This window comes from Prionailurus viverrinus, chromosome D3 (genome assembly GCF_022837055.1).
Source record: "Prionailurus viverrinus isolate Anna chromosome D3, UM_Priviv_1.0, whole genome shotgun sequence".
Classification (NCBI taxonomy): Eukaryota; Metazoa; Chordata; class Mammalia; order Carnivora; family Felidae; genus Prionailurus; species Prionailurus viverrinus.
Window position 1 is genome coordinate 26,892,190 of NC_062572.1, and position 24,699 is coordinate 26,916,888.

Below are 24,699 nucleotides of genomic sequence, written 5' to 3' on the forward strand. Positions count from 1 at the left end.
GGTGCGCTTAGTACACAGCAAACACTCAGTAGGCGGGGCTCTTGGCGTCACACCCACATCTGCCTTTACAAAGCATTTTCGCACCTGCTATGCCCCCTGTCACCCAAGTATCCCACCACCACCCCCCCTCCAGGGGCTCCTCTTTTCCCTGTCCCAGGACTGGCAGCCAGCGGGGACCCCATGGGCCCAGCACAGCTGGGTTTTTGGAGATAGGCCTCCCTGTAGGGGCCAGGCACGGGGGCGAGGCAAAGTGGCAGCTGGCCAGGGTTTCTGCTGTGCGAGCTGGGCTCACAATGGAAACTGCTGCTCTCCACAGTAACCTAGGCGAGGTCGGGGCCCCAGGGGCCGCCCCCAGCCCAGAGCCTGCTGAGCCAGCTCCAGCTTTGTGTCACAGGGCATGGGCCCTGGTGTCTGCCAGACTATAAAATGGGGGGTCGGCCCCCAGTCACCCACTGCACCAGTCCGCCCGTCTGCCTGCCTGTCCTTTAGCAGGAAGTAGCAGGTCCCCAGGTAAGAGGGGACCCGGCAGCTGCTGAGAGCCCAAGGGGAGGGGAGAGGAGAGGAGAGGAGAGGCAGAGGGAGGCAAAGGGAGGCAAAGAGAGCTGTAGCAGAAGAGAGAGAAAGGCGGAGTGAGAGAGAGAGGACATAAAAATAAACAGAGAAGGACAGAGAGAAGGAGAGAGAGAGAGGGAGAGAGAGAGGGAGAGGGAGAGGGAGAGGGAGAGGGAGAGGGAGAACAGGAACATCTCCAGGAAGGAAGGACCCTGACTGCCAGCTCAGGGGAATGTTGATTCCCAGAGTGACATGGGGGTTGTGAGGGATGTAAGCAAGAGCCTGGAAGTCACAGATGTGGCCCAGATGTTTGGCCTGCCCAGAGTGGGCAGAGCACGGCAGAGAAACGACAACCCTCCTGGGGGAAGTGGGGGGAGGGTCTGCTTGTCCCAATTAGCTCTTTCTTACCCAAAGCCTTCAGGAACCAGCCAGGGACCAGAGGGCCTTAATCTGTACTGGCAGGGCGTCCTCAGATCCCCAGAAATTGTCTCCAAAATGAAAGGGGGCAATCACAGGGCGTTCTTCAAACACTCAAAGGCGCCCGTGACCCCAAAGCACTGAGGAGCCACAGGCATTGACCAAAGCCCTCTCCAGCCAGCGCCTAAGCAGCCGGAGAGGGCTTCGTCTCAGAAGCCCCTACATACACTCGACCCACTCTCTCGGCTCCCTCCATTATGCCCCAGTCCGGGTCTGTGTCTGCACCCACACACCCTTGGCGGCCAATGCCAGAGGCAGCAGGTCAACCCGGGAAGAGGTCAAGAATCCGCAGGCACTCATTCCCGGAACAGGTGTTGGTAGAGAAGGCCGATGCCGCTGGGGACGGTGGGGTGGGCTCATCAGAATAAGGAAAGAGCAGAGCAGGTGATAACCAGGCGGCTGGGTCCATCTGCTTGAGGTGAGATTGGAGCCCTACCTCTTAGCAGCCCTATGTGCTGGGGCGGGTCACCTCCCCTCTCTGAGCTCACAGGGGATGCCATGGCCCCCACTGAACCCACCGCACCTGCTCAGCGTTCATGATCACAAATGCTGGTGACGTGCCCGGGGTACCTACCCCAAGGACCCCCAGATGGGACATCTTGTTATGAATCTGGGGAGGCGAACTGAATGGAACCAGCAGAGAAGCCTGATGAGCGGCGTGCCAGGCGGTGGGGGGCAGGGGGGGGGGTGCGCGGCAGGTGGCAGGAGGCCTGGGGGAAGGCCTACCAAGAAAGAGCGGTCCCCAGGCAGGGGACTTAGAATGAGAGAGAGCAAGAGAGCGCACAAATGAGTTCAGAGAGGGCTGCGAACATCTTGGGGCCGGTTGGGGGGGAGGGGAATGCGAGGCTGGGACACAGCTTGAGGGCGCCATCCCTGAGTGACCCAGGCCAAAGGTTCCTTTGCAGAGGTTTGCAGGTGGGGACCATGTCTCAGGCTGTGAAGGCCTCAGCTACAGCGGCAGCGAACACAGGGCCTGATGGGAAGGGGAAAGGGGCCCCAGCGGCAGGACCAGCCCCCGGCCCCGGCCCCGCCCTGGCCCCAGCATCCGTGCCCACGACAAAAGCGGGGGACCTGCCTCTGGGCAGCTACAAGGTAAGCACTCCGGGGAGCAGTGGCTGGGCTCCACCCCTGCATTTCCTCTCCCTCCTCCCCTCTACCCTCCTCCCCTCTCCCCTCCTCTTTCCCTCCCCCTCCCCCCCCTACCCCCCCGCTGGTCCTGCCAGCCCCACCCGGCTGTGCTCGGAGTTTTGAGAAAGTGAGGAGGGGCAGAGGTGGGCTGGTTTAGCAGCAGGAACCACCCGCCCCCTGGGAGGTACTCTAGGAGCTGCAGGTGGCCTCAGCCCCTCCGGAAAATTCTTCGAGGCACTGAGGTCTGAAAGGGCTTCCGTAGAGCTCAACATCTAGCCTCTCGGCTTGGGGTGGGTTTAGGTTTCAAACTGGGGTGCACAGAACTGGGTTCACGACGTGCTCTCTCATGTGGTCCGCGTGTGGCTGGCTTTTGTCATGCAGTTAGTTCTTTTTGATATTATTTTTTTAACGTTTTTATTCATCTTTGAGAGGAGAGAGAGACAGGGTGTGAAGGGGGGAGGGGCATAGAGAGGGAGACACAGAATCCGGAGCAGGCTCCAGGCTCTGAGCTGTCAGCACAGTTCCTGATGCGGGGCTCGAACTCACGAGCTGTGACATCATGACCTGAGCCGAAGTCAGACTCCTAACCGACTGAGCCACCCAGGTGCCCCTGCCTCCCTGCATTTTTATGCATTATGCCATTAAAAGAAATTCCTGTGTTTGTATTTTACGTGTTGTTAACTTCTAGAATGATGCTGTATGCAATCATTTGGGTTTTTCTCTTTTCTTTCCACCCACTCTCACGAGATCCAGAATAGTCAGCCACATTGCTGTGTGTTGCTATGGGTCACTCATTTGGTCAGCTGATGTGTCAGAGTGGGACCGTCACTCCTGAAGACCATTTGGGTGGCTGCTGGCTTTTCTCTGGCGACAAGTGTGGCCGGGTCGTTCTTGTCCGTGTCTCCTGAGGCCCACGTGCCAGAGTTCCTCTGGGGAGGGCAAGCGGAGGCGTGCACATGCTGGGTCAAGGGTGTGTGCACCTCCTCCTTGTATAGCTGGGGAAACTGAGGCTCAGAGAAGGAGGACACTTGTCTCAGTTCAAGTGAACGGCGAGGTTTTCCCAGCTCGGGACAACAAAATGCTGGAGGCCCAGTGAAGGGAGGGATTAGCCCAAGTTCAGCGCAGAGGCCCCTACGCTGAGGCAGGTGAACTGGCAAGTGCTTTCTGAGCGTCAGCTCTGTGACAGGCGCTGAGGCTGAGGCTGCGGGTGCACAACCAGATCAACCCCACACCCTGCCCTGGAGGAGCCTTTGGTCTTTGGAGGTTGAATAAAGGGGGAGGGGGTGCGCAGAGAGAAGCCAGGAAGCAAAGCAGCAGGGACCGTGTTGGTTGTGCTGATAATGGGTTAAGCACAGTGCAGGGTCACTCAACCAAGCCCGCATGGGGCAAGTGTATCAGGGAAGGCTTCCTGGAGGAGGTGACATCTGAGCCTAGAGCAGGACAGGGACCATGGATGAGCTCCAGGATGGGGATGTATGTTGGAGAGGGCATTCCAGGCAGAAGGAACAGCACCGAGGCGGGAAGGAATAGCCATCAATTCCTAAAGACGGTGCAGAGATGCTCAGTCCAGAAGTGTAAGGAAGGGAGGACAGGACAGTTTCACAGAATTTGGCTCGTGGCCCACTCTCCTGTGATCCGTGTGGGTCTGCTCTTACTTATATAGTTACTTAATGAAGTTTTGACCTGGGGGGTGTACCTCCCCCCTCACTCTGTACCCCTTTCCGCCCCCCCACCCCGGGGACGGGGGTTCCCTCCTGCAGCTGGTGGTCTTTGAGCAGGAGAACTTCCAGGGCCGGCGTGTGGAATTCTCTGGGGAGTGCTTGAACCTGGCGGACCGTGGCTTCGACCGAGTGCGCAGCCTCATTGTCATCTCAGGACCGTGAGTGTTGGCGGAGGGGTGGGGAGGGCACTCCCAGGGCCACAGTAGAATAACAATAATGAAACACAGTAGCTGCCATTTCCTGGGCACCTGCTCCATGTTAGTGGAGACCCGGGTAATATTTCCAGGCCTTGTTTCAAACGCGAGGGGGCGGTATTATCCCCCTTCCCATTCTACAGGTGAAGAAACTGAGGTTCAGAGAGATGATTTGATTAGCGTAAGGTCACACTCACAGTAAGTCACGATTCTGGGGGAGAAACGCTTTTTCCCTATAGGAGGAACGAACCCTGCTTCTTCCACTGCCTCCCTCCTGGGCCTCAGGCAGCCTTACGAGAAACAGTCAGTATCCACTGAGCACACAGTAGGTGCTGGACACCGACTGAGGGCTTTACCTAGATGATTGCTACATGAGGCATGGGCTGTTTTTTTTTTTTTCTTTTTTTTAATATTTTATTTATTTTTGTGAGAGAGAAAGACAGCGTGAGTGGGGAAGGGGCAGAGAGAGAGGGAGACACAGAATCCGAGGCAGGCTCTGGGCTCAGACCTGTCAGCACGGAGCCCGATGCGGGTGGCTCAGACTCAGGAATTGAGAGATCATGCATGACCTGAGCCAAAGTCGGACGCTCAACCGACTGAGCACCCAGCCGCCCCAAGGCAGGCGCTTTTCTTATGCCCTTTTCACAGTCGGGGAAACCGAGGCTCAGCGGGGTTAGGTCCCTTGGCCAAAGTCACACAGCGGTAAGTGGCAGCTCCTGGATTCAACTCAGGTCAGTTTCATCCAGTGTTTTCACCACTTACTCCACTGCCTGCCCCTGGCTCTCCGGGCCTCTCTGGGCCTTAGTGACCCCCGTGGAAAGCCTGGTGGATGCAGTGGCTATACCGGCTCCAGGGCCTGCTGAGGTCAGAGTGCAGGACAGGACCCACGTGGCTGCTTTGCCTCTTGTCCCACCAGCCCCCCATCCCCCAAGGGGTGTGGTCAGCCTGTATACCCAGCATCGTGGGACTGCAGTACAAAAGGGCAGAGATGGGCTTTGAGGTCAGTCAGGCCTGAGTTGAAGTCCCTCCTCCCCCATTCACCTGTACGGTCGCCGAACCTCAGTTTTCTCATCTCTGAAATGGAGAGAGTAATGGTCCCCACTCCCCTCCATCGAATTATGCTGAAGCCTAAAAGAGATAAGGCAGCCTGGCACTTTGTGCCTGCCCAAACATAGCGGGTGACAGTGATGACTGCTTCCCCTCCCCGTTGCCCTGTGAATGTAGCGAAATTCAGCGAAGGAGGTGCACTTCTCCCTCCTGCCCCACCCCCACCCCTGGTGTGGTCAACACGGCCTCAGCCCCACCCTCAGACCCAAAGCCCAGCTGGGAACAGAAGCTACGGATGTGGCCAATTTGGGTTTTCGGGCTTTTTTTGGTGACAGTGACTCAAACCCAGAGTATTTCTCCTCCAACAAAGATGCAGCTGGTCTTCGGTGTGTGCTCTGGGGCTGTGCCCGACGGGGAGAGGAGAGGGGCTGTGGTCCAGCGTCCTGAGTCTGTGTCAGGACCGGCAGGGCGGTGGGAAAGGCGGAGGTAGAGGGTGAGGCGGGCGGGGGAAGGAGAGGAGGGGTGTGCCCTCAGCACAGGGGTGGGGAGAGAGGGGCATGCCTGCCTGAAACCTAGGAGCCTTCACCCTGACACCTGACACCATGCCGGGACCTTAGAGGGTGACTGGGCCCCTCTGAGCCTCAGTTTCCATATCTGTAACTTAATATCCCTGCCCTACTTGTCTCCGTGCTCGTAAGGCTCCAGTGAGCCACAGGAGATGGAGAAAAGATTGAAACAAATATATACGAGTCCTCATTCTTATAACAGGTCCTCACTGGGTATTATGACTCCCAGAGCGGTGACAGGGAGAGTTTGCCGGCACAGAGTCTTTCCTGACCTCAGAGAATCCCTGAGGTCCAGCGCCTGAGGTACAGGCGGGCAGGGTGGCAAGTTACATCAGAATCTGTCTTTCCATCAGCTCAGACCTCGAGCAGCTTTGTTCTTTCTTTAATTGTAGAAGATAGTGTTTGTTGAGATTTCTCTGGGCTGGACTTGGTCCGTGCATTCGTTTTTCGACCCTCACAGGTAGATGCAATCTCTCCTCTCCTCTACTGGGGCTTAATGAGTTTGAGTGATTTGCCTGAAGTCACGCAGCAGATAAATGATAAATTGGGATTAGAACTTAGGTCAGTTTCCAGAGTCTATGCTCTTAATTACTACAGGCACCATCTTCCAAGGCTCCCTCCCCATCCACCCAACCATCCATTCATCATCTGTCTATCTATCCATTTATCCATCCATCTGTAGATCAGCCCATCCATCCATCCACCCATCCATCCATCCATCCATCCATCCATCCATTTTCCACTTATTCAGCCATCTGCTCCCTCTATCCATCCATCCATCCATCCATCCATCCATCCATCCATCAATACATCTATCTACCCACCCAGCCATCTACCCTTGTATCCATCTACTTACCTATCCAGCCACCTAACCATCCATTCATCCATCCATCCATCCATCCATCCATCCACCCTTTTCTCATCTCCTCTAGATCAAGCAGGCTGAGGCAGATTCCCCTCCGTTCTAGGACCATAACTGCATCTTTAATTCTGTCACTCCAGGGGGCATTGGCTCATTCCCCAGACAAGGACCTGAGACTCCAGGGGCTCATAGTGTTTCAGTCCATGGTGGTAGCCCATCCCCTACATGCCCCACCCCGTCTCCTTCTGAGGAAGATCGCAGAGAGGTGATACCGATGTCAGTGTCCCCTCTTGTTCCCTGAGACGCCCTGAACACATACAGAGCAAAGGCCAAGGGGTCCCTTAGCCTCAACTTTCCCATCTATGAAATGGGTCCCTTAGCCTCAACTTTTTCAGCAACCTCCCCCAGAACCAGGGGGTCCCTTCAACACAAGCGCACTTCCCATCCTTAATCAGGAGACACTGGCAAAGCCAGGAAAAGCCCTGTGTGACTTTGGGCTTGTAATCCTTTCTTGGAGAGGACTGAACATCTTCCAATGCACTGTCACACTGAATTGTCAGAGGGGTCTGAGAAGGCGATGCTCCTACCTTCCATATTCCAGACCAGTCCTCATCCAGCGTGTGATCTGGGCCCCTGTATCAGCGTGCCCCTTGCCCCTGTGCTCCCAAGACTTTGATTTGTTTAGTATATTTCGTTTCAAACGACCCTTTCGAACACAATTAAATATCTGTCTAAAGACCCTTGACATCCGTTTCACACATGAAAAGCTAGTATCACTCGCTGTAAGTGAAAGGTGAAGAGTCAACACGATGGACATAAAGAAGGGCTGTTACACCGTTTGCTTGCTCAAGGCTCTGGGTGGATGTGTGCACGCGGATAAGGCTCTCTCCTTATCACAGAGAGAGAGAGAGAGAGACTAGTGAGTGTCAAAGGTTCGTCAGCACCCAACAGAGACTTTCCCCTAGCTGTAATCAGGTTTCGAGGGAAATGTCTTCTTATGTCTTATTTTACTCCAGGGTCTTGTAGCGCTTAAGTTGTGTGTGAATCCCACAACTGGGGAAACATTTTGCTCACATAATGACACACACTGTCTCATTGAATCCTCCACCAGCCTCCAGAAAATAGGCATGGTAGAGGGAGAAACCAAGGCTCAGAGAGGTAAAGCCACTTGCCCATGGTCACACAGCCTGTAAGTGACATAGCCTAGGCTCAAACCCAAGAGCTTCTGCTAACCGTCTCTCTCCTTCTTGCCTTTGCCCCTCCCGGCCCTCGTCATTCTGTCCATCCCTCCCACATCCAGCTGGGTCGCCTTTGAGCAGTCCAACTTCCGGGGGGAGATGTTCGTCCTGGAGAAGGGCGAGTACCCGCGCTGGGACACGTGGTCGAGCAGCTACCGCAGCGACAGGCTCATGTCCTTCCGGCCTATCAAGATGGTGAGTGGCTCCTGAGCCCGTCCTGGGGGATCAGTGGGGAGGCAGGAGCAAAGGTCAGGTCTGATGGCAAGCAAGGCAAAGGGGGACGAGCAAGGGAAAGAAGGAGGAAAGGCAGGCAGGGAGAGACGATGACCAAGGGCACTGGGCCCTGACACTCATCGATTTATAAGGTGTTCCTGGTGTGCCCAGCCCCCGCTAGGAGCCCTGGACCAATGAGACATACAAAACATGGTTTTTTCCTTCCCTGCCGCTTTAGAGAGGAGACTCACTACCTTAGTTGTTGGAACGAGAGACTTCAGTGTCTCCCTTGCTTCTCTTTGTGGACTGTTTCTCGTCCCTGACTGCACGTTAGACCCTCCTAAGAAGTTCTGACAATCCCCGTGCCTGTTCACAACCTCCAAGGGGCAGGTTCAAGCCTGTGTGGTAGCTGAGAAGAGGGGTGTCGTAGAAGGACACCTTGAACTTCACGATGATAGGACAACATACTGAAGTAGCTCCTTTATACTATTTAGCTGAGCTAAATAGTATCACTTAAGGAAGACTCAAAGCCAAGATGGCTGGTGCGATCCCCAAGAAAGGCAGTTTTTCCAGAGTAGTGCTGGTTGCGATGCTGGAACCAGCCGTGTGTTCCGTCACCAGTGTCGATCTCCGAAGGTAACCAGCTTCTGCCTCCATGATGGGAGTTTTCCCGAAGAACTTCTATGAATGTCCGTGATGCCAGCTGTTTGGCATCGCCCCAACATATTTCTCAGAACTGGGAGCTGACTTATCAGGCTGTAATGGGCCCCTGGTAAGAATTCATAGATGTATCTCTCAATCAATGGTCCTTAAAAGGCAATCTATGTCAACAAAGCTTGTTTGGAGGCTTGACCGGCCAGGGCATCTCTCGTAGCTTCTAGAGCTTTGCTGCCCAATACCTTAAGGAGTAGCCCCATGTGGCTGTTGAGTGCTTAACTCTTGACTAGTCTGAATGGAGGTGTGCTCTCAGTGTAACATACACAAACCAGGGTTTGACCACATAGTACAAAAATAAGAATAAAACGATCTCATTACTATTGCTATACTGTTTGCATGTCGAAATTCTAATAGGTTGGACGTATTTGCTTAACTATATAGTCTATTACTAGGGGGGAAAAAATCCCAGTGCCTGCACCCCACCCCAGATCCATTGCATCCGAATCTCTGTGGCCGGGTCACGGGCACTGATATCTTTCTCATGCCCACCAGGTAGGAGGTGTCGCCGGGGCTGAGAACACCAGACCCCTCTCCCCTCTCTATCTCGGCCCCTGTCCTCGTGCGGGCCACCATGGTCTCTTCCTTGGGCAGCTCCCGCTCCCTCCCCGCCCGGTTCCCTGGCTCCTTCCCAGCCCACACTCCTGGGACATTAGATGGGTGTCCAACCTGACCTACCTCCCACTTACCATCATGCATTCAACCACTATCGGTTGACCTCTGTCCGCCAGGCTCCGTTGCAGGCTCCGCGTGCACAACTCTTCACGGGACAGGCCAGGCCCCTGCCCTCACAAGAGGCCACTACTGAAAACCCAGTCACAGAAATCAATCTGTAATCACAAAGCACGTGGCACGCACCCCGGGCTAGGAGAGCAGGAGAGGTTAGTGGGGCTCTGCTGTGGGCGGTGGCAGCCGGCCAGGGGTGGTCGAGGAAGCCAGCTCCCTGGAGGCTGAGGACCCAGTCAGCCACAAGAGGCCTGACGGGCTTTTCCGCTGCAAAGGGGGTGCCGAATTCCCTGAAGCAAGGATGAACTGGGAGCCCAGGAACTACAAAAGAGTTGGTGTGGCGGGACAGAGGGGAGAAGGGTGCAGGCTGGGATGGGAGGAATGAATTGCGTCTCTGAGAGCCTCTGCCTCTCGCTGGCTGGGCGACGCCGATCAAGAGTCTTGACCTCTCTGAGCCTCTGCATCCCTGGCTGTAACGATAACCGTGACGGATACAGGGTTTGGTAAGCGCTTAATCGTATGCTAGGCGCGGTGTGGAGAGTGCTGTGTGAATTACTGCATGTAACCCGCACGACAGCGCCATGAAACACAGGCCGTTATAGCTTCTTTTCACAGCTGAGGAGGGCCCTCCCAGGCCGGACAGTGGCAGCCCCAGGCAAGGCCCATGGCAGCCCGAGCAGACTCAGCTGTCTCTCTGTCCACACCCAGGGGGCCCCTCTATGTTACTTCTCTTCGCCCCGTTCACACTTCACATGCCTGACCCGGTCTCTCCTTCCCTAGGACTCCCAGGAGCACAAGATCTGCCTGTTTGAAGGTGCCAACTTCAAGGGCAACACCATGGAGATCCAGGAGGACGATGTGCCCAGTCTCTGGGTCTATGGCTTCTGTGACCGCGTGGGCAGCGTGAGGGTCTCCAGTGGAACGTAAGCATCTCTCCTGCCAGGCCCGTGGCTTCTGCCTTAAGCACGGAACTCAAAGGCGGTCCCCCTTCTAGAATATAACATCGGGTGTGTAGGAAGGCCGCACGGCCCCTCCCCGGTGCTGGGGGCTGGGATTGCACCCACAGAGCATTACTCCCCTGGAGAGTGGACTCATACTCTGATGAATTACATGTCAGTGTGACCAAACCTAGCAATTGCTTGGTTAGCTGTGAATCCCACAGCTAACAGGTAGCGGTGCTGGGATCTGAACGAAAGTATTGCTGATATCAGACTGTGCGTTCGCAACCACTACATGTAAATTCACTTACATACCTAGGAAACCACTATTTGAAAGGAGGCTCCTCTTTCTTCTGTGCCTCATTGCTAACCAGTCCCCAAAACCTATTCTCATCCCTTCGATCCTGTTGTGTGAGCCCCACGTCACCACCATCGGTGGGATGTGCAGTGATCTCCCTACCACCCAAGCACACGAAGTACTTTAGGTACATTTTTCCACGTGGCCCCCTACTAGCTTTCCAGGAGGGGAAACTGAGGTCTTTTACAGACGTGGAGTTACTGGCCAAAGCCAATAGGAAGCCCCAAGAAGGGGCAAAGCCAGGACAGAGGAGCCGCGCCCGCTTCCTGTGACCAAAGCCCATGAGGGATGGAGAACAGATTGGAGGGATGGCGGGAGCTGGTCCCGGCAGGGATCTGGGTGCCAGGCAGTGAGGCTGACCGTCTCCACCCTGTCCTCCTTACTTCCCTTCCAGCTGGGTCGGCTATCAATATCCCGGCTACCGCGGGTACCAGTACCTCCTGGAGCCAGGCGAATTCCGGCACTGGAACGAGTGGGGGGCCTTCCAGCCGCAGATGCAGGCCGTGCGCCGCCTGCGTGACAGGCAGTGGCATCGTGAGGGCTGCTTCCCGGTCCTCGCCGCCGAGCCCCCCAAGTGAAGCCATCCACACTCTGCTCTTCTCCCTTGCCCCGCGCCTCCCCCAGACCCGGGTTGCCCATCTTTCCCGTGCAAATAAAAGTTCCTAAAGCCAAATTGTCTCGTGGGTCTGTGCATAAATGTGAGCTTTGGGGTCCCCCATCATTGCCGGCATGTGACTTCCTCTGTCTTGATAATTACGTATACTCGTAATAAACACAACAGGCAAAAGTTCATGACACACGTTCTCTTCAGCTCTCTTTTGGACTACTCTAAGTGGCTGGGAGCATAATTATTCCCATTTAACAGGCGAGGAAACTGAGGCTCAGAGAGGGAAAAATGACTTGCCCAAGGTCACACAGCCAAAAATTTGAACCAGGCCCTCTGCTGAGCTCTTAACAAATCTGTGCTTTCCAACTCTGCTCCTTCGTGCACGCTGCTGATTTCTTGCCTTCTCTGCTCGACACCTGTCTTGTTATTTACTTAATATTTTGATTTAAACAGACTTCCTATTTTGCGCTCAGAGGCATTGATTTGTAAATGAAGCTTTATTGCACCACGGGAAGTGGCGAATCAGCATCATATGCCATAGATAGAAAGCAATCGTGTAAATATACTTTTTAAGAAGGCCAAGTATCAGACAGACACCTGCCCGCTGAAGGCTCTAAGCCTGTAGCCCCGCTTGAGCTTTGATAAAATGGGTGATTACCAAGTGTTGCGGACAGAGATGGGAGACACACGCCACACAGAGTTTTTTCTCCCTGATATAATCAAAGAAGATTGAAAAGAGCCTTATTTTCTTGTATCCGGTGCAGGGTTACTTAATCCCGGGTCCAAGTTCCACTGAGAATCATCCCTCCTACTACAAATGGCACATGCCTTTTGCTCTTTGAAAACCCGTGCCAGGCCATATTGACTCCCATATCCACAGTTATTATTGATTGATGTTATTAACTTTTAATCCATGCAGGAGGGTGGGCGGGGGGGGGTGTGTTGTCATGGCGGAGGGGATGTTTGAGGGGAACTTGAGGGGTGGGACAGGAGCCTGCTTGGTGGGGAAGAAGAACGATGACATTCCAGGCAGAGCAAACAGCAAGGCCTTACTACCATCCCACATGGCACCTTTGTACAAATGATAAAATGATACCTCTTCCTCAAGACATCTGACTGCCATCTGCCAGAATTTCTTGGCCTACATCTGCGACGCCCAAAGTGTGAATGCGATACCTTTGCACTGTGCCCAACTTACACAGCTGTACTTGGCAGGCCTGGGGCACCATGGGAAAGGCACAGAGGTTGAGAGAGCTTGCGGTGGGCCCAAGCAAAGCTTATTGACATGAGAGCACTAGCTTGGCGGCTGTGTGGGCAGAAGCGGGGAGGGAGAGGGGGGTGGGTGGGTGGAAAGAAGTTGCTGAATGTGGCAGGAGATGAAGCTGGAAAGAAGAAGGGTGGGGCCTCCTGAAACCCCACTCTGTGGTTTTGCTGAGCTTCAAAGTTGAGGCACCACCTGACTCCGAAGGTCTTTGCCCTCTGAGGCGTGCCCTCCCACTCCCTCCCATCCTCAGTCTCCCCGCCTCCACCCTCTAATGTGACCAGCATCTTCTATTAGAAGACAGGCTCTCTTGTCATGGACTAGAAGATTCCAGGGCAGGAATCTGTAGATGCGGGTGTTTGCCCTGTCTCACTGCTAGAACCTGCAGTGTTGGGCAAAATGCTTCCATTCCCTGGGACTCATTCTGCCCGTCCCTACGAGGGCAGCTCGACTGTTCGAGCAGGCCCAAGACTCTGACGCTGGCATTCCATGGTTCCCAACTCCCACGATTCTCCAAGATTCTGTAGTTTATCTCCGAACAGCCGTGACTCTCTGATTCCCAAGCCAAGCCACACAGATTGTCGTCCTCGGTTCCTAAGGTCCGTGGGTGAAGCTCCGACACTCTACTCGGTAGAGTCACAAGAGCCGACTGTGAGACCTCGCGGACAGCAAGACGCGCGATTTGGTGAGAAAGAGAAAGAAAGAGAAACACGCTCCCCATTGAGATATGACCCAAGCTGCTCTCTGATCGCTCAGAACTTGTATTTCACGCTTCTTGAGAGAACTATTTTGGGCGGAACAGGTGTTTTGTTTTGTTTTCTGTGCGCCAATCCCGTGAGTCCTACAAAAGGCAAACATAACAGAAATCCACTGGTTTAAGGAGTGACAAAGCTGACGCGTGTTCGTAGTCTATATTTTCCAGGCTGCTGTAACTCAGAGGTGTCGAAGCCCTGATTTTCTCACTGGTGCTCTACGAAAACAGGGTGCGTGGTAGCCGTGCGGTGACGCGAGCCGACGCTCGGCAAAGCCAAGCAAATAGGCAAAAACGAGGCAGGCAGCGTCCCAGTAATTTATTTTATGCCTCACTTGCCGCTGTATCCGTATATTATTTAGCTTTCGTTAACAAGCTCCTGAATCAACACACCACGTGATAAAAAGCCAGAACAAACGCAAAGGACGAGTGAGCCCAAGACAAGGCCACGTAAAAAGGTGGGGACGGAGGGGGACATTTAAGAGTGACTGACCTGTTGTTTCTGCCGTGGGTCCTGCTTCCAACGAAACGTGAGCTTTTCGCCACCTGAAACAGAATTTCAGAGCTGAAAGAGAACTCACTTTTTTTTTTTTTTTTTTTTGCCTCGAAATGGGAACTTAGAGCGTTCGACTTTATCAGGTGCTCACCAGAAGCACTGATGATGGGCACCATGCTGGAGGCCACCAGTGGAGCCGGACCTGGTCATGTGGCTGTCGTGCCCACAGCTTTTTGGGGGCGGGGGCTTCCCGGGGCCGTTTTGGACTCTGTGGGAGTTTGGCCCTAAATGCTGGCTTCCAAACGCAGTGCGCGCTGGGATGTCATCCTGTTTCACTATTAGATCCCAGCTCATGAATCTCTGAGTCACAGGCCTTTGGGAAGACAAAGCGCCTTGGTTATGGAACGCTATCTCCCGTCCACAGCCAACAGGAGGCAAACCACGATCTTTGGGGCATCAGGGCACGGACACAAAATCAGCAGTGTGTGTGGGCGTGAGGGGCGGGGTGAGGGGTGGAAGGGCCACCCAGGGCTGTGATCCCTTGCGTGCCGGCACCCGATGCTGATGGACACACAGCAACCGAGTTTTGGGAAAGGTTCATCGTGCCAGGGTGTCCCAAGGAGCTTCCAGAGAGGTGAGCACCTCTTTAGAACCTCGTTGCCATGACAGCCAGTCGCCTGGATCCGATCCCTAAGATCAGAGTGTTTTATGAAGCTTGGGTACCGAGCTAGGAGTGCACCGTCAGCGCAAAGCCTAGAACTCAAGAACTATGAGATCGTGACCTGAGCCGAAGTGGGATGCTTAACCGACAGAGCCACCCAGGCGCCCCTGGAATCAATGTGTTTTATGCCACATTTATTCTTCCTGCTTCTGACAAGTATTGGCTGAGGGCCTCCTAAGTGCCGGGCTTCATCTAGGTGCTAGGGAAACAGGTGGGGAGAGAAGACAGGAGAGGCCCCCTGCCTGGTTGGTCATGGATTGGAGGAGCAGACGGGAGGAGAGCTGTCATTTGGTTTCAAAGCCACATCAAATTCCTGGGCTGCATGGTCCAGTGTCTGTCTCATCAGGATCTCCTGGGGGTCAGGTAGGCTTCCTCAAGGAGGGGCAGCTAGCTTGAGATTTGAAGGGGTTCACCAAGTTGGAGGACCAAGAGGAGAAGGTCCAACCTAGAAACCAGAAGATCATCTGGTCCCCTTCTTCAGCCCCACAACTGAGCTCTGCCAATCCTGTCTTCCAGATATCTCTGGAGCCCGAACCTCCCCTCCCTGTCTCTGGTCCCACCCTGGGTTGGCCACCTCCCCTGGAGTATTTCAACGGCCTTCAACCTGCCTCCCCTGCCTGTCCTCCTCCACAGAGCAGTCAGAGGACCTCTGCGGAAAGCAAAATCAACCATGTCCTTCCCCTGTGGAACACCTTCCTGTCTTTCCAATGCTGTCGGGTGAGGTCCTGACTCCTTCCCACATTCAGCAAAGCCCTGCAGCATCCAGCCCCTGCAGACCCCTCTGATCTCCTGACTCCCCCCCTCTCCCCACATCTGGTCCACTGCATTTCACGCAAGCCTGCATCTGGAAAGTGCTTCCTGCTGGACCTTTGTACCTGCTGGTCTCTGTGGTTGGCACACTCTTCCGTAGACCTTTACCCATGTTTCAGGCCTCAGTGTAAACACTCCTGGTCCTCCCTGCCAGGGCCAGGTTAATCCCCTCTGTCCTTCCCAATTAGAGGTGCCCACTGTATCGTGACTGCATATTGAAGGGTCTGGTTTCCCAAGTGGATGCAGGGTCCTTGTCCTCCTGTTAACTGCTGAATCCCAGTGCCTGAAACAGGGCGCTCAGGAAATGCTGTTGCTGGCCAGAATGTTATTAAACAGATGGTTCCCATTCAGATCTCTTCCCTTGATCTCCAGTTCTCTGCCCACAAAGGGGGCGTTATAAAACACCCAGCAGAGTTACTATGCAGCTAATCACACAAATCCTCTAATATGTGTACAAGAAACACTATATGACATCGTTCTTAAATAACAGTCAGTTTCACGGAGACAGGGGATTTCATATCGTCAGTCCCAATACTTTCTACATGGTAGGCACTATTTATTGGACACGTGAATGAATTAATGAAGAGCTATGCATGAATGCATGGGCAAATTACCTCTTTTCTGTAGGCCTTGGTGCTGTTATCTGTAAGATGGGGGTGACAATACACCTATCACAGGATATTAAAAGTGCACATATGTAAATGTAGATGGAGTGTTTAGATAAAGGCCTCGCACTTAGTATATATATGTATGTGTGTGTGTTTGCCGTGATGGCTGTAACTATTACAGAAATGTAGTTTATTATTTATTTTTTTTAATGTTTATTTATTTTTGAGAGGCAGAGAGAGAGAGACAGATAGTGAGCGGGGGAGGGGCAGAGAGAGAGGGAGACACAGACTCCGAAGCAGGCTCCAGGCTCTAAGCGTCAGCACAGAGCCCGACACAGGGCTCAAACCCGTGAGCTGTGAGATCATGACCTGAGCTGAAGTGGGATTGCTTAACCAACTGAGCCACGCCGGCACCCCAACAGAAATTCATTTTAAATAGGCCGTATATACAGACGGTTAAAAACAACAACAACAAAGAACAAAGGTCCACAATGAAAGGTAAGCCGCATCCCTTCCTTCCCTTTCCTTCAGTGAGTGTGCATATAATGCAGAGATAGATCTGTTATGCATCCATTTTACAGATGAAGAAACAGGCACAGAGAGGTTAAATATCTTAGATGGAGCTGAGTCCCACCAGCCTAGAGTTTTATTTTACTCATCTACGCCAGGGTTTCTCAACCTCAGCACAGCTGACATCTTAGGCTGGGGGTGGGTGGGTTGGGGACGGGGCTGCCCCGTGTTATTGCAGAATGTTTAGCAGCGCCTCAGGCCTCTACCCACCAGACACCAGTACGACACCCCCATCCCCCAGTTGTGACAACCAAAAATGTCTTCAGATATTGTCAAATGTCCTTGCGGTGGGGGCAGGGCAAAGTCGCCCCCTTCTTGAGAACCCCTGACGCCTATGAATATGTATGATAGCCCCTCTCTCTTTTTTCCTTGTGTCACACACACCGGAGCATAAGTTCAGGGCGTAGTCTTGTCTCACACCACTTCTCCGCGACCATTCCACCCCGCTGCTTACAGACAGAAGGGTACGCCTCTGAAACAGATCTGTCCTGGCAGGAAGAGTGGTGAGCTGCCCGTCCTGGGGGGTAAGCCAGCACGCAGACAAGGACTTCCGGGGCGGGGTCGGCTCCCGGGGCCGCCCCGCCCCACCGCGCGGTTCGGAGGCGGACCGCAGGGGCGGTGAGCGGCCGTGGGCGGGGCCGCGCCCCGTCCCCGCCCCCACGCAACGTCACGGCGCCGCGGCCCCGCCCCCGCGCGCGGGTGCCTCCCCCTCCCCCGGCCGGGGTGGCTGGCCAGCCCAGAATCGCTGGGCGCGCGGGGTCGCCTCGCCGCGCCTCGGCACGGTAGGTGGCCCTGGGGCGGCGCGTGGGGCCCCGGGTCGCAGCCGCCGGCAGGGGGCCGCCTGCGGGTCGGCCTTGGGCTCCGGGGAGCCCTCGGCCCGGGCGGCTTCTTCCCGGGCCCGGCGCGGCTGCTGGGGCTCCGGGGCTGGGAGCTGGGCGGGAGGCGGCGCGCGCGGCCGGTTCGAGGATCCGCAGGCGCCGGGCGTCCGGAGCGATGTCCGCGGGGTGCGGCAGAGCCTCGGCCCCCGGCCCGCGCTTCCCGCCTCGGACCCAGCGCCCGGGCGGCGCTTGGCGTCCGTGTGTGTGTGTGTGTGTGTGTGTGTGTGTGTGTGTGTGTTGGGGGGTGGGGGAAAATCGGCGTGTGACCGCCGTCGGGGTCCCCGACCCCTCCTCGCCTTGCGGGGACCCCCGGGCGGGCGCGTGGAAGTTAACTTGCAACGCCGTGCAGTTGCGAGGTGTGTCCAGAGTGGAGGCGTCGGGGGGCGGAAATCGTTGGCTGGGGAGGGCGCCGCCGAGAGCTTGGGGTCCGCGGAGCCCTCGTGAACTTGAGGGTCCCCCGCGAAATTCGGCCAGAAGACCCCACCGCCCGGCAACCTCTCCCTCGCAGCGTGAGCTGGAGGCGAGGTGCCAGATAAAGCTGGGACTGGGAGTGGCCGCGAGGGAAGAGGGGCTTGGTCACCGAGGCTGGACCTAGCAGAGTCGTTATTATTAAATGTGGGACAGAGGTCAGGTCTGGCTTTCCCACTCAAACGCACATCCCCTCGGGAGGAAGGGTGGGAGCCATCCGATGGAGTGCAGTTGTTACAAGGCACTGTGCTTATCACTTGGGGAAACTGAGGCTTAGAAAGGCATGTGCCCACGGCCCTAGTAACCTACTAGGGCCCCCAGGTAGGATGTGGCAGAGCTGAAACCTACCTTCAGGCCTCCTGACTTCATGTGTCATGTCGGGATGTTGGGGAGGGGAGCTGGCAAACTCCTACTCATCCTTCAGAAGCTTCAGGCAGCACCCCATCCTGGGGTGCCTAGCAGTCCCCAGGCATTGTGGGGGGGTTCCTGTTTTGAAACCCACTGAGGTAACTTGCTCTTTCCTTCACTTACCAACCTCCTTATAGGTCTGTGTCCCGTACTGGGCTGTGCACACCTCTCCCTACACCCCATCTCTTTTCCTTCAGCTAGGTGGCCTGATGGTTAGGCCAGGCCTCTGGAGTTAGGCAGATCTCAGTGTGACTCATCCTGGTTTAGTAGTGAGGTAGCCTGCTCGAGTCATTCTTCCTTATCCAGCCTCAGTTTCCATGACTGTGAAATTGGTTTTTTTGAGTCATTCGTGAACCATTTTTACCCTACTGAATCCTAATTGTATTATTGTATTATTTACCCAGTGTATGTGCTTATGTCACTGTTCTTCCAAATCGCATATGACCTCTTTACAGCAGCTTTACTGAGATACAATTCAGATTTTAAAGCATTCAGTTCACTGGTTTTGAGGATATTCGCAGAGATGTGCAACCACGACTACTACCTAATTCTAGAACATTTTCATCACCCAAAAAGAAACCTTGGACCCATCGGCAATCACCGCTCAATCCCTCCTTCCCCAGCCCCTGGCAACCACTCATCTGTTTTCCGTCTCTGGATTTCCCTGTGCTGGACATTTTATGCAAATTTTATGTAAATACAGTCACGCACAACGTGGCCTTTTGTGACTGGTGCTTTTCACTTAGAATGAGCCCGAGTTTCGTCCATGTGGTAGCATGTAGGGTTTCTGTGTTCCTTTTTTTTTTTTTTTAATTTTTTTGCTATTTCATGACTTTCTGTTTTTAAGTTTTTAATTCCAATATAGTTAACGTGCAGTGTCTTATTAGTTTCAGGTGTAGTATTTGATTACCTTTTAAGGGCTGAATACTATTCCACTGTGGATATACTCTGTGTTTCCACTTGGCAGCTAATGGACGTTTGCTTTCTGTCCACTTTTTGGGAGTCGTGAATAATGCTGCTGTGAACATTTGTGTACAAGTCTGTGCAGGCACATGATGTTTTCAGTGCTCTCGGGTATATCCCGAGGAGTGGAATTGCTGGGTTGCACGGTAATTCTATGTTTAACCTTTTGAAGAAGGGCCAGTTTTGCAAAGCAGCTGCCCCATTTTACAATCCCACAGGCAGCCGATGAAGGTGTGGATAATCTGGACTAAATACAGTCTCCGAAGCCGTCCTAATCTTTGAAATCACTGGCTTTGATGTGCTCATTATAAATTATATTCCAATACGCATGGAATTAAATGCCTCATTAGCAGAATGAGGAGTGTTCTGTGGGTCACGAGGAACAGCTCCGGGACCATCAGGAAACCGGTAATGAAGCCCAGCCAGCGCTTAGCCGAGGTATGTGTGCGTTTACATCGCTTCTGTGATAGTGACATAACTTGCTGAAGACATCCTGCTGGGCCCTGTGTGGGACCGGGGGCAGTGGGGAGCCCGGGGGCTCACGGTACCCACCCCAGACCTGGGGCTGCCTATTAGGAACCTGCACACAGAGGAAAGAACTGCTCAGACCTTCCCACCCCAGGCCAACAGGGCATCCCGTCACAGCAAAGACCCACAGAGGCCGGGGGAAGGCTTGTCCCTCAATTGAGAAAGGGAGTCTGGTCCTGCCCGTGCTCCCCCCTCCCCCCGGCCCCCCATGCTCATTCTGAAGGTGCCCTCCCCTGGTGGCCATGTGAGGTGGGCCATCTGAGTGGCCTCAGTGAGCCACTCCTTACTTTAAGAGATGCTCCCCTCCAGGCCTGCAACCAGCAGTCCTGAGTAGGGCAGTCGCCGTACTGGTGCCCCTCGGGATGCACAGACATCCCGTCCCTCCTGTTGGCATTGCCCCCGTGCTTGGGACCCCCACCTCTTCCCTCATGCTCTCTGGCTTCTGTGAGGTGAAGCTGCCCAGGTCAGAGTATGACGTTTTCATGGAGGAACCAAGTTTCTCGAAGGTGATCGGGTCTTCCTGATGTTCTTAAACCTGTCGTCTGATGGCTCTGGAACTGAAGCCAGCATTAATCTGTGCGTTCTGGGCTCCCAACAAGCAGCCTTGTCCTACCCGGGCATCTGTCGTTTGGGAGGGCCATTGCAATGGGCTTCTGGCCGCTGTATCCAGCCCCAGCCCCAGCCCCTCCTGCCTTTATTCATTTGTGCATACTTCCCTCTCCTCGCCCTTTTAAAATCAAGCATTCCTGCATAGCCTGGGGAAACATGGGCCTAGGCATGCATGGGCCTCAGTGTATCCTGCTGGGCAGTGGGTGTAGACCCAGCCACAACTTAGATGTAGTGCCACCTTGGGACTGGTAAAGCCATCCAAGTGTGTTATCGACGTGACTGTGAATCGATTTGCAGTGAGAGAGGTGGGTCAGAAGTGGCTGGTGTGAGTGATCTGAAAGCCCGGGTATGGCCCAGCTGGCTCTGGTTTGCCACGTGGCACTGCAGAAACCTGTCTGGGTAACAGCAGCTCCTGGCCTTCCCACCTGCCACCTGTTCCTGCCATCTACAAGGTCCCCTTGCCCTCTGCAGCCACATGTTCACCCTGTCTGGGGCCGCTCAGGAGACAGTTTTGAGATCCTGCCCCCTCCCATGCCCCTTCTCTGGTCTCCTCCACCCCGGGTTGTGGCCTGAGGAGGATTCTTGGGAATGATTCCTTGAGAACAGCCCACGAGCTGGGCCAAGCCCTCGAAATCCTAGGGGAGCACTGCCGAGGGAAGCGCCCATATGCCCAGGGGAGCGTCTGGGGCTGCTGCCTCCGGAGGAGTTTCACGTAATCCTGTGTGCTCAGCTGGTGGGAGGCAAGGCAGGGCAGCAGTCCCATCTGCCAAGTGCATTCTTGCATCAACCAGACTTTAGACCAGGCTCCGGTGGCCGTCAGGCAGGCCGAGCGGTAGCACGCATGATGGAGGGCTCGGGCTTGCATTAGAATCTGGTAGGTCCACTTCGTGGCTGCACGTCTGGGTTTACTGGCTGCCTTACCCATGCTTCAGCTTCCTTGTCTGCAGAATAGAGGTGCAGCGAGGACCTACCTCCTGGTTTGGACCAGAGGAGACCGGCGGGGGGCGGGAGGGGGTGCGTAAAGTGCATACCTTGGTACAAGGCAAAATGTGAGGGCTCAGGGTCAGACAGGCTGGAGTCTGGAGCATGTCCCTTTGGACTCCTCAGCTTCCCCATCTGTCAAAAAGCAATAATTATAACTGATACCAGTAGAGCTCACCAGGCACGAGGCATTTTATGTGCGTCAATCGGATTTGATTCTCCCCCTGGCTATATGAAATGGACAAGCCAAGGGGCGCCTAGGTGGCTCAGTCGGTTGAGCATCTGACTCTTGATTTTGGCTCAGGTCACGATCCAGGGTCATGAGATCAAGCCCCATGCCCCTGTGCACATGCATATGTGTGTGCTCTCTCTCTCTCTCTCAAGTAAAAAAAAAAAAAAAAAAAAAAAAAAAAAAAAAATTGAAATTAAAAAAAAAGGACAAGCTGAGGCACAGAGAGGTGAACTAATTTGGATAAGATCCCTCAGCTAGGAAGTGGGAGAGACAGGATTTTAATCCTGAGTCTGTACTCTTAATTATCATCTCCACTTTAAAAAAAAATTTTTTTTTAATGTTTATTTATTTTTGAGACAGAGAGAGACAGAGAGACAGAGCATGAGTGTGTGAGGGGTAGAGAGAGAGAGGGAGACACAGAATCCAAAGCAGGCTCCAGGCTCCGAGCTGTCAGCACAGAGCCCGACACGGGGCTTGAACCCACAGACCATAAGATCCCGACCTGAGCCAAAGTCGGACGCTCAACCGACTGAGCCACCCAGGTGTCCCTCATCTTCACTTTCAATTACCATCTTACCCCCTCCTGATACCCTATCTTAATGCCCAACACATAGAAAACACTAAGAAGATATCAGTTATTATTACTGTATTATATATATTGTTACAATTACTATTTATTATTATTTAAGTTTGTAAATTTATTTTTGAGAGAGCATGTGCTCCCATGAGAGTAGGGGAGGGCTAGAGAGAATCCCCAGCAGGCTCTGCACTGTCATCACAGAGCCCCATGTGGGGCTTGAACTCACAAACTGTGAGATCATGACCTGAGCCAAAATCAAGAGTCAGACACTTAACCGACCGAGACACCCAGGTGCCCCTACAAATTATTAGGTGTTATTAATACGTATTCATCCCTTTTCCTGCCCATTTGTCCACGCTCCGTCCTGGATGGCAGAACACACAGGGCTCTTGGCTTGTGTAGCCCAGATTCCTACCCCCAACCCTCATCCCCCACCCCCACTCCCTCCCATTCCCCACGGTCTCTGGAGCAGTTGGGGCTGGGTAGAGGCCTGGAGGCATCTGAGCCCCAGCTTTGCTTCCCAGGTCACTCTGTGACATCGAGTAAGGTGTTTCCCCCCTCCGAGACTCCGTTTCCCCAGCTGTGAAATGGGCAGATGGGGCTGTAACATGCTGGCAGTCGATGCCTGTGACCCAGAGCATGGTTTTTGTGTGGCTCCCATGGTGATTCATTTTACATGGAGCCAACATTCAAATATTTTTAGAGGATAATCCAATCTCCCCACTTCTTTTGGGACCTCAGGAGCTTGGGCCAAACCGGAGTGGCCTGAAGCTCCCCCTTAAATGTCCTGGGCTCTCCTGGTCATCATGGTGCCCACCATTCTCCATCATCACACGCGTGACGTGTCTGGCCCCAAGGGCCCTCTGGCCCGGTGTGGGTCTTCGGGGCTCTGAAAACACCACGGGCCTGCCTGGGTGTCACTTGAACAAGCAGTTCCCATTGCTTTACAAGCAAAAATGTTAAACCACTTGTGCCTGTGTTTTGATTTCAGGAGTCCTTCCAGCCCTGTTTTTCTAGCACATTGGAGGTTATCTGAAGCCTCCTGTTCTGCCACCGTCGGCCTCAAGGCTCTTAACACGTGGGAGCGTGTCCTCATTCCCCACACCCTGCGGCGGGCGGGGGGGGGGGGAAGCCCCTGTCTGTGGGCCCCAGGGTCCCACCTTACTGGTTCGGGTTCTCACAGAACCCACAGTGAGATATTTGAGGCCAGCTGAGGTCCCTGTGCTGTGAGCACTGGCGAGCCTATTTCTGCCTGTGTCCCAGCACGTCTACACCACCTGAGTGGCTCAGGGAACACCATCCCCTACCCTGTCTCCGTCCTCACAGGGTGTCAGGGAAACATTTGTTATTGATGATTCCATTTCCTGGAAACCGAGGCTCAGGATGGTCGAGTCACTTTCCCGAGGTCACACAGGCCTGATGGGACAGCATTGGGGTTTGAACCCAGACCTGCCCAACTCCAGAGGCCGCCCATGGGAGTCTTTCATCCACCCCATCACTGCACAGATTTCCCCTGAGTGACCCCCCCCCCCCCCCCCCACGCATCTGCAGTCACTGCGTCCCTAGCAACTGGCACTGAGCCTGGGTCATTAGAAGCACTCAGTAACTTCCTGGGAAGTAGGGACGTGTGGCAGTTTCTCAGCTAGATGCTGGGGTGCAGGACTTAAGAAGCCCCTGGGTGCCTGGAGTTTACCCTCTGGTGGAGGCATCAGACGAGATAAAAAGTAAATCACATCTCCCACCTGAGGTGCCTACCTAGAAAGTTGGCAAACGACAGCCCCTGGGCCCAGTCCAGCCCCTGGCGTGTTTTTGTAAATAAAGTTTTGTGGGAATACAACCACACTCATTCACTTACATTTCCTCTATGGCTGCCTCCGTGCTACCAGGGCAGAGTTTGGTGGTTCTGACAGAGACCCATGTGGTCCACAGAATTGAAAATATTTATTATCAGGCCATCTGCAGAAAGTCTGGCAAGCCCTGAGCTACTCATCTCTTGGGTCCCTGTAAGTTGTGATATTTTGTAGTTTGGTGGCTGTAAGGTGATAGCAAAAATAATGATTGCCGTTAATATTTGAGTGCCTACTGAGTACTTAGCTCTTCACATGTATGTTTCTTAGCTCAACTCTTATCATAAGGGACTCTAGTACCTTCATTTTATAGGAGAGGAAATTGAGGCTTATAGGAAATTGACGCTCGGTCACTGGCCCGGAGTGTGTGGTCCAGGGAGTAGGTAAGGCCCACTGGAGCCAGGTCGTCTCATTTTTGTTTTGCGGGAGCTCCTGCCTGAAACTCATGGAACTCAGAGGAGGTTTCATTTTGATTTTGACTGTCTGTGGCTATTAGGGTACCTCCACATCTTGTCCGTTGTCCCATTTAGTCAACAAATAGGGGGCCATCAGGACGGGGGGGGGGGGGGGGGGAATGGCCAACCCTGTGAATTCCAGAGGAGGAGGCAGCAGGCCAGAGAGGCCACACAGGCAGCTAAGTACTTTGG

The 24,699-nt window shown here is 54.1% G+C and overlaps 2 protein-coding genes across 5 annotated transcripts in view; both read left to right on the top strand.

Moving 5' to 3' along the window:
* Positions 1–398: 398 nt before the first annotated feature.
* CRYBB1 (crystallin beta B1) lies at positions 399–11,408 on the top strand. Of its 3 annotated transcripts, none has more exons than XM_047828028.1 (6): positions 399–510; positions 1,916–2,121; positions 3,918–4,036; positions 7,848–7,980; positions 10,219–10,361; positions 11,129–11,408. In XM_047828028.1, exons 2-6 carry the CDS (start codon positions 1,954–1,956, stop codon positions 11,310–11,312), a joined length of 747 nt encoding a protein of 248 aa, XP_047683984.1. In that variant the 5' UTR covers positions 399–510; positions 1,916–1,953; the 3' UTR covers positions 11,313–11,408. The 3 variants fall into 3 exon arrangements, with proteins under 3 accessions (XP_047683984.1, XP_047683982.1, XP_047683985.1); XM_047828026.1 differs by having other exon boundaries at positions 407–510; positions 1,923–2,121; XM_047828029.1 differs by having other exon boundaries at positions 420–510; positions 1,935–2,121.
* Positions 11,409–17,244: 5,836 nt separating this feature from the next.
* Positions 17,245–24,699, top strand: part of TPST2 (tyrosylprotein sulfotransferase 2) — a 52,326-nt gene continuing 44,871 nt past the window's right edge. Inside the window, exons 1-2 of one of the 2 annotated variants that reach the window (XM_047827386.1) lie at positions 17,262–17,340; positions 19,494–19,713. The gene's annotated coding sequence lies outside the window, so the exon portion shown is untranslated. Of the gene's footprint in view, positions 17,341–19,493; positions 19,714–24,699 lie in introns of both variants that reach the window. The other variant, XM_047827387.1, reaches the window with a different exon arrangement.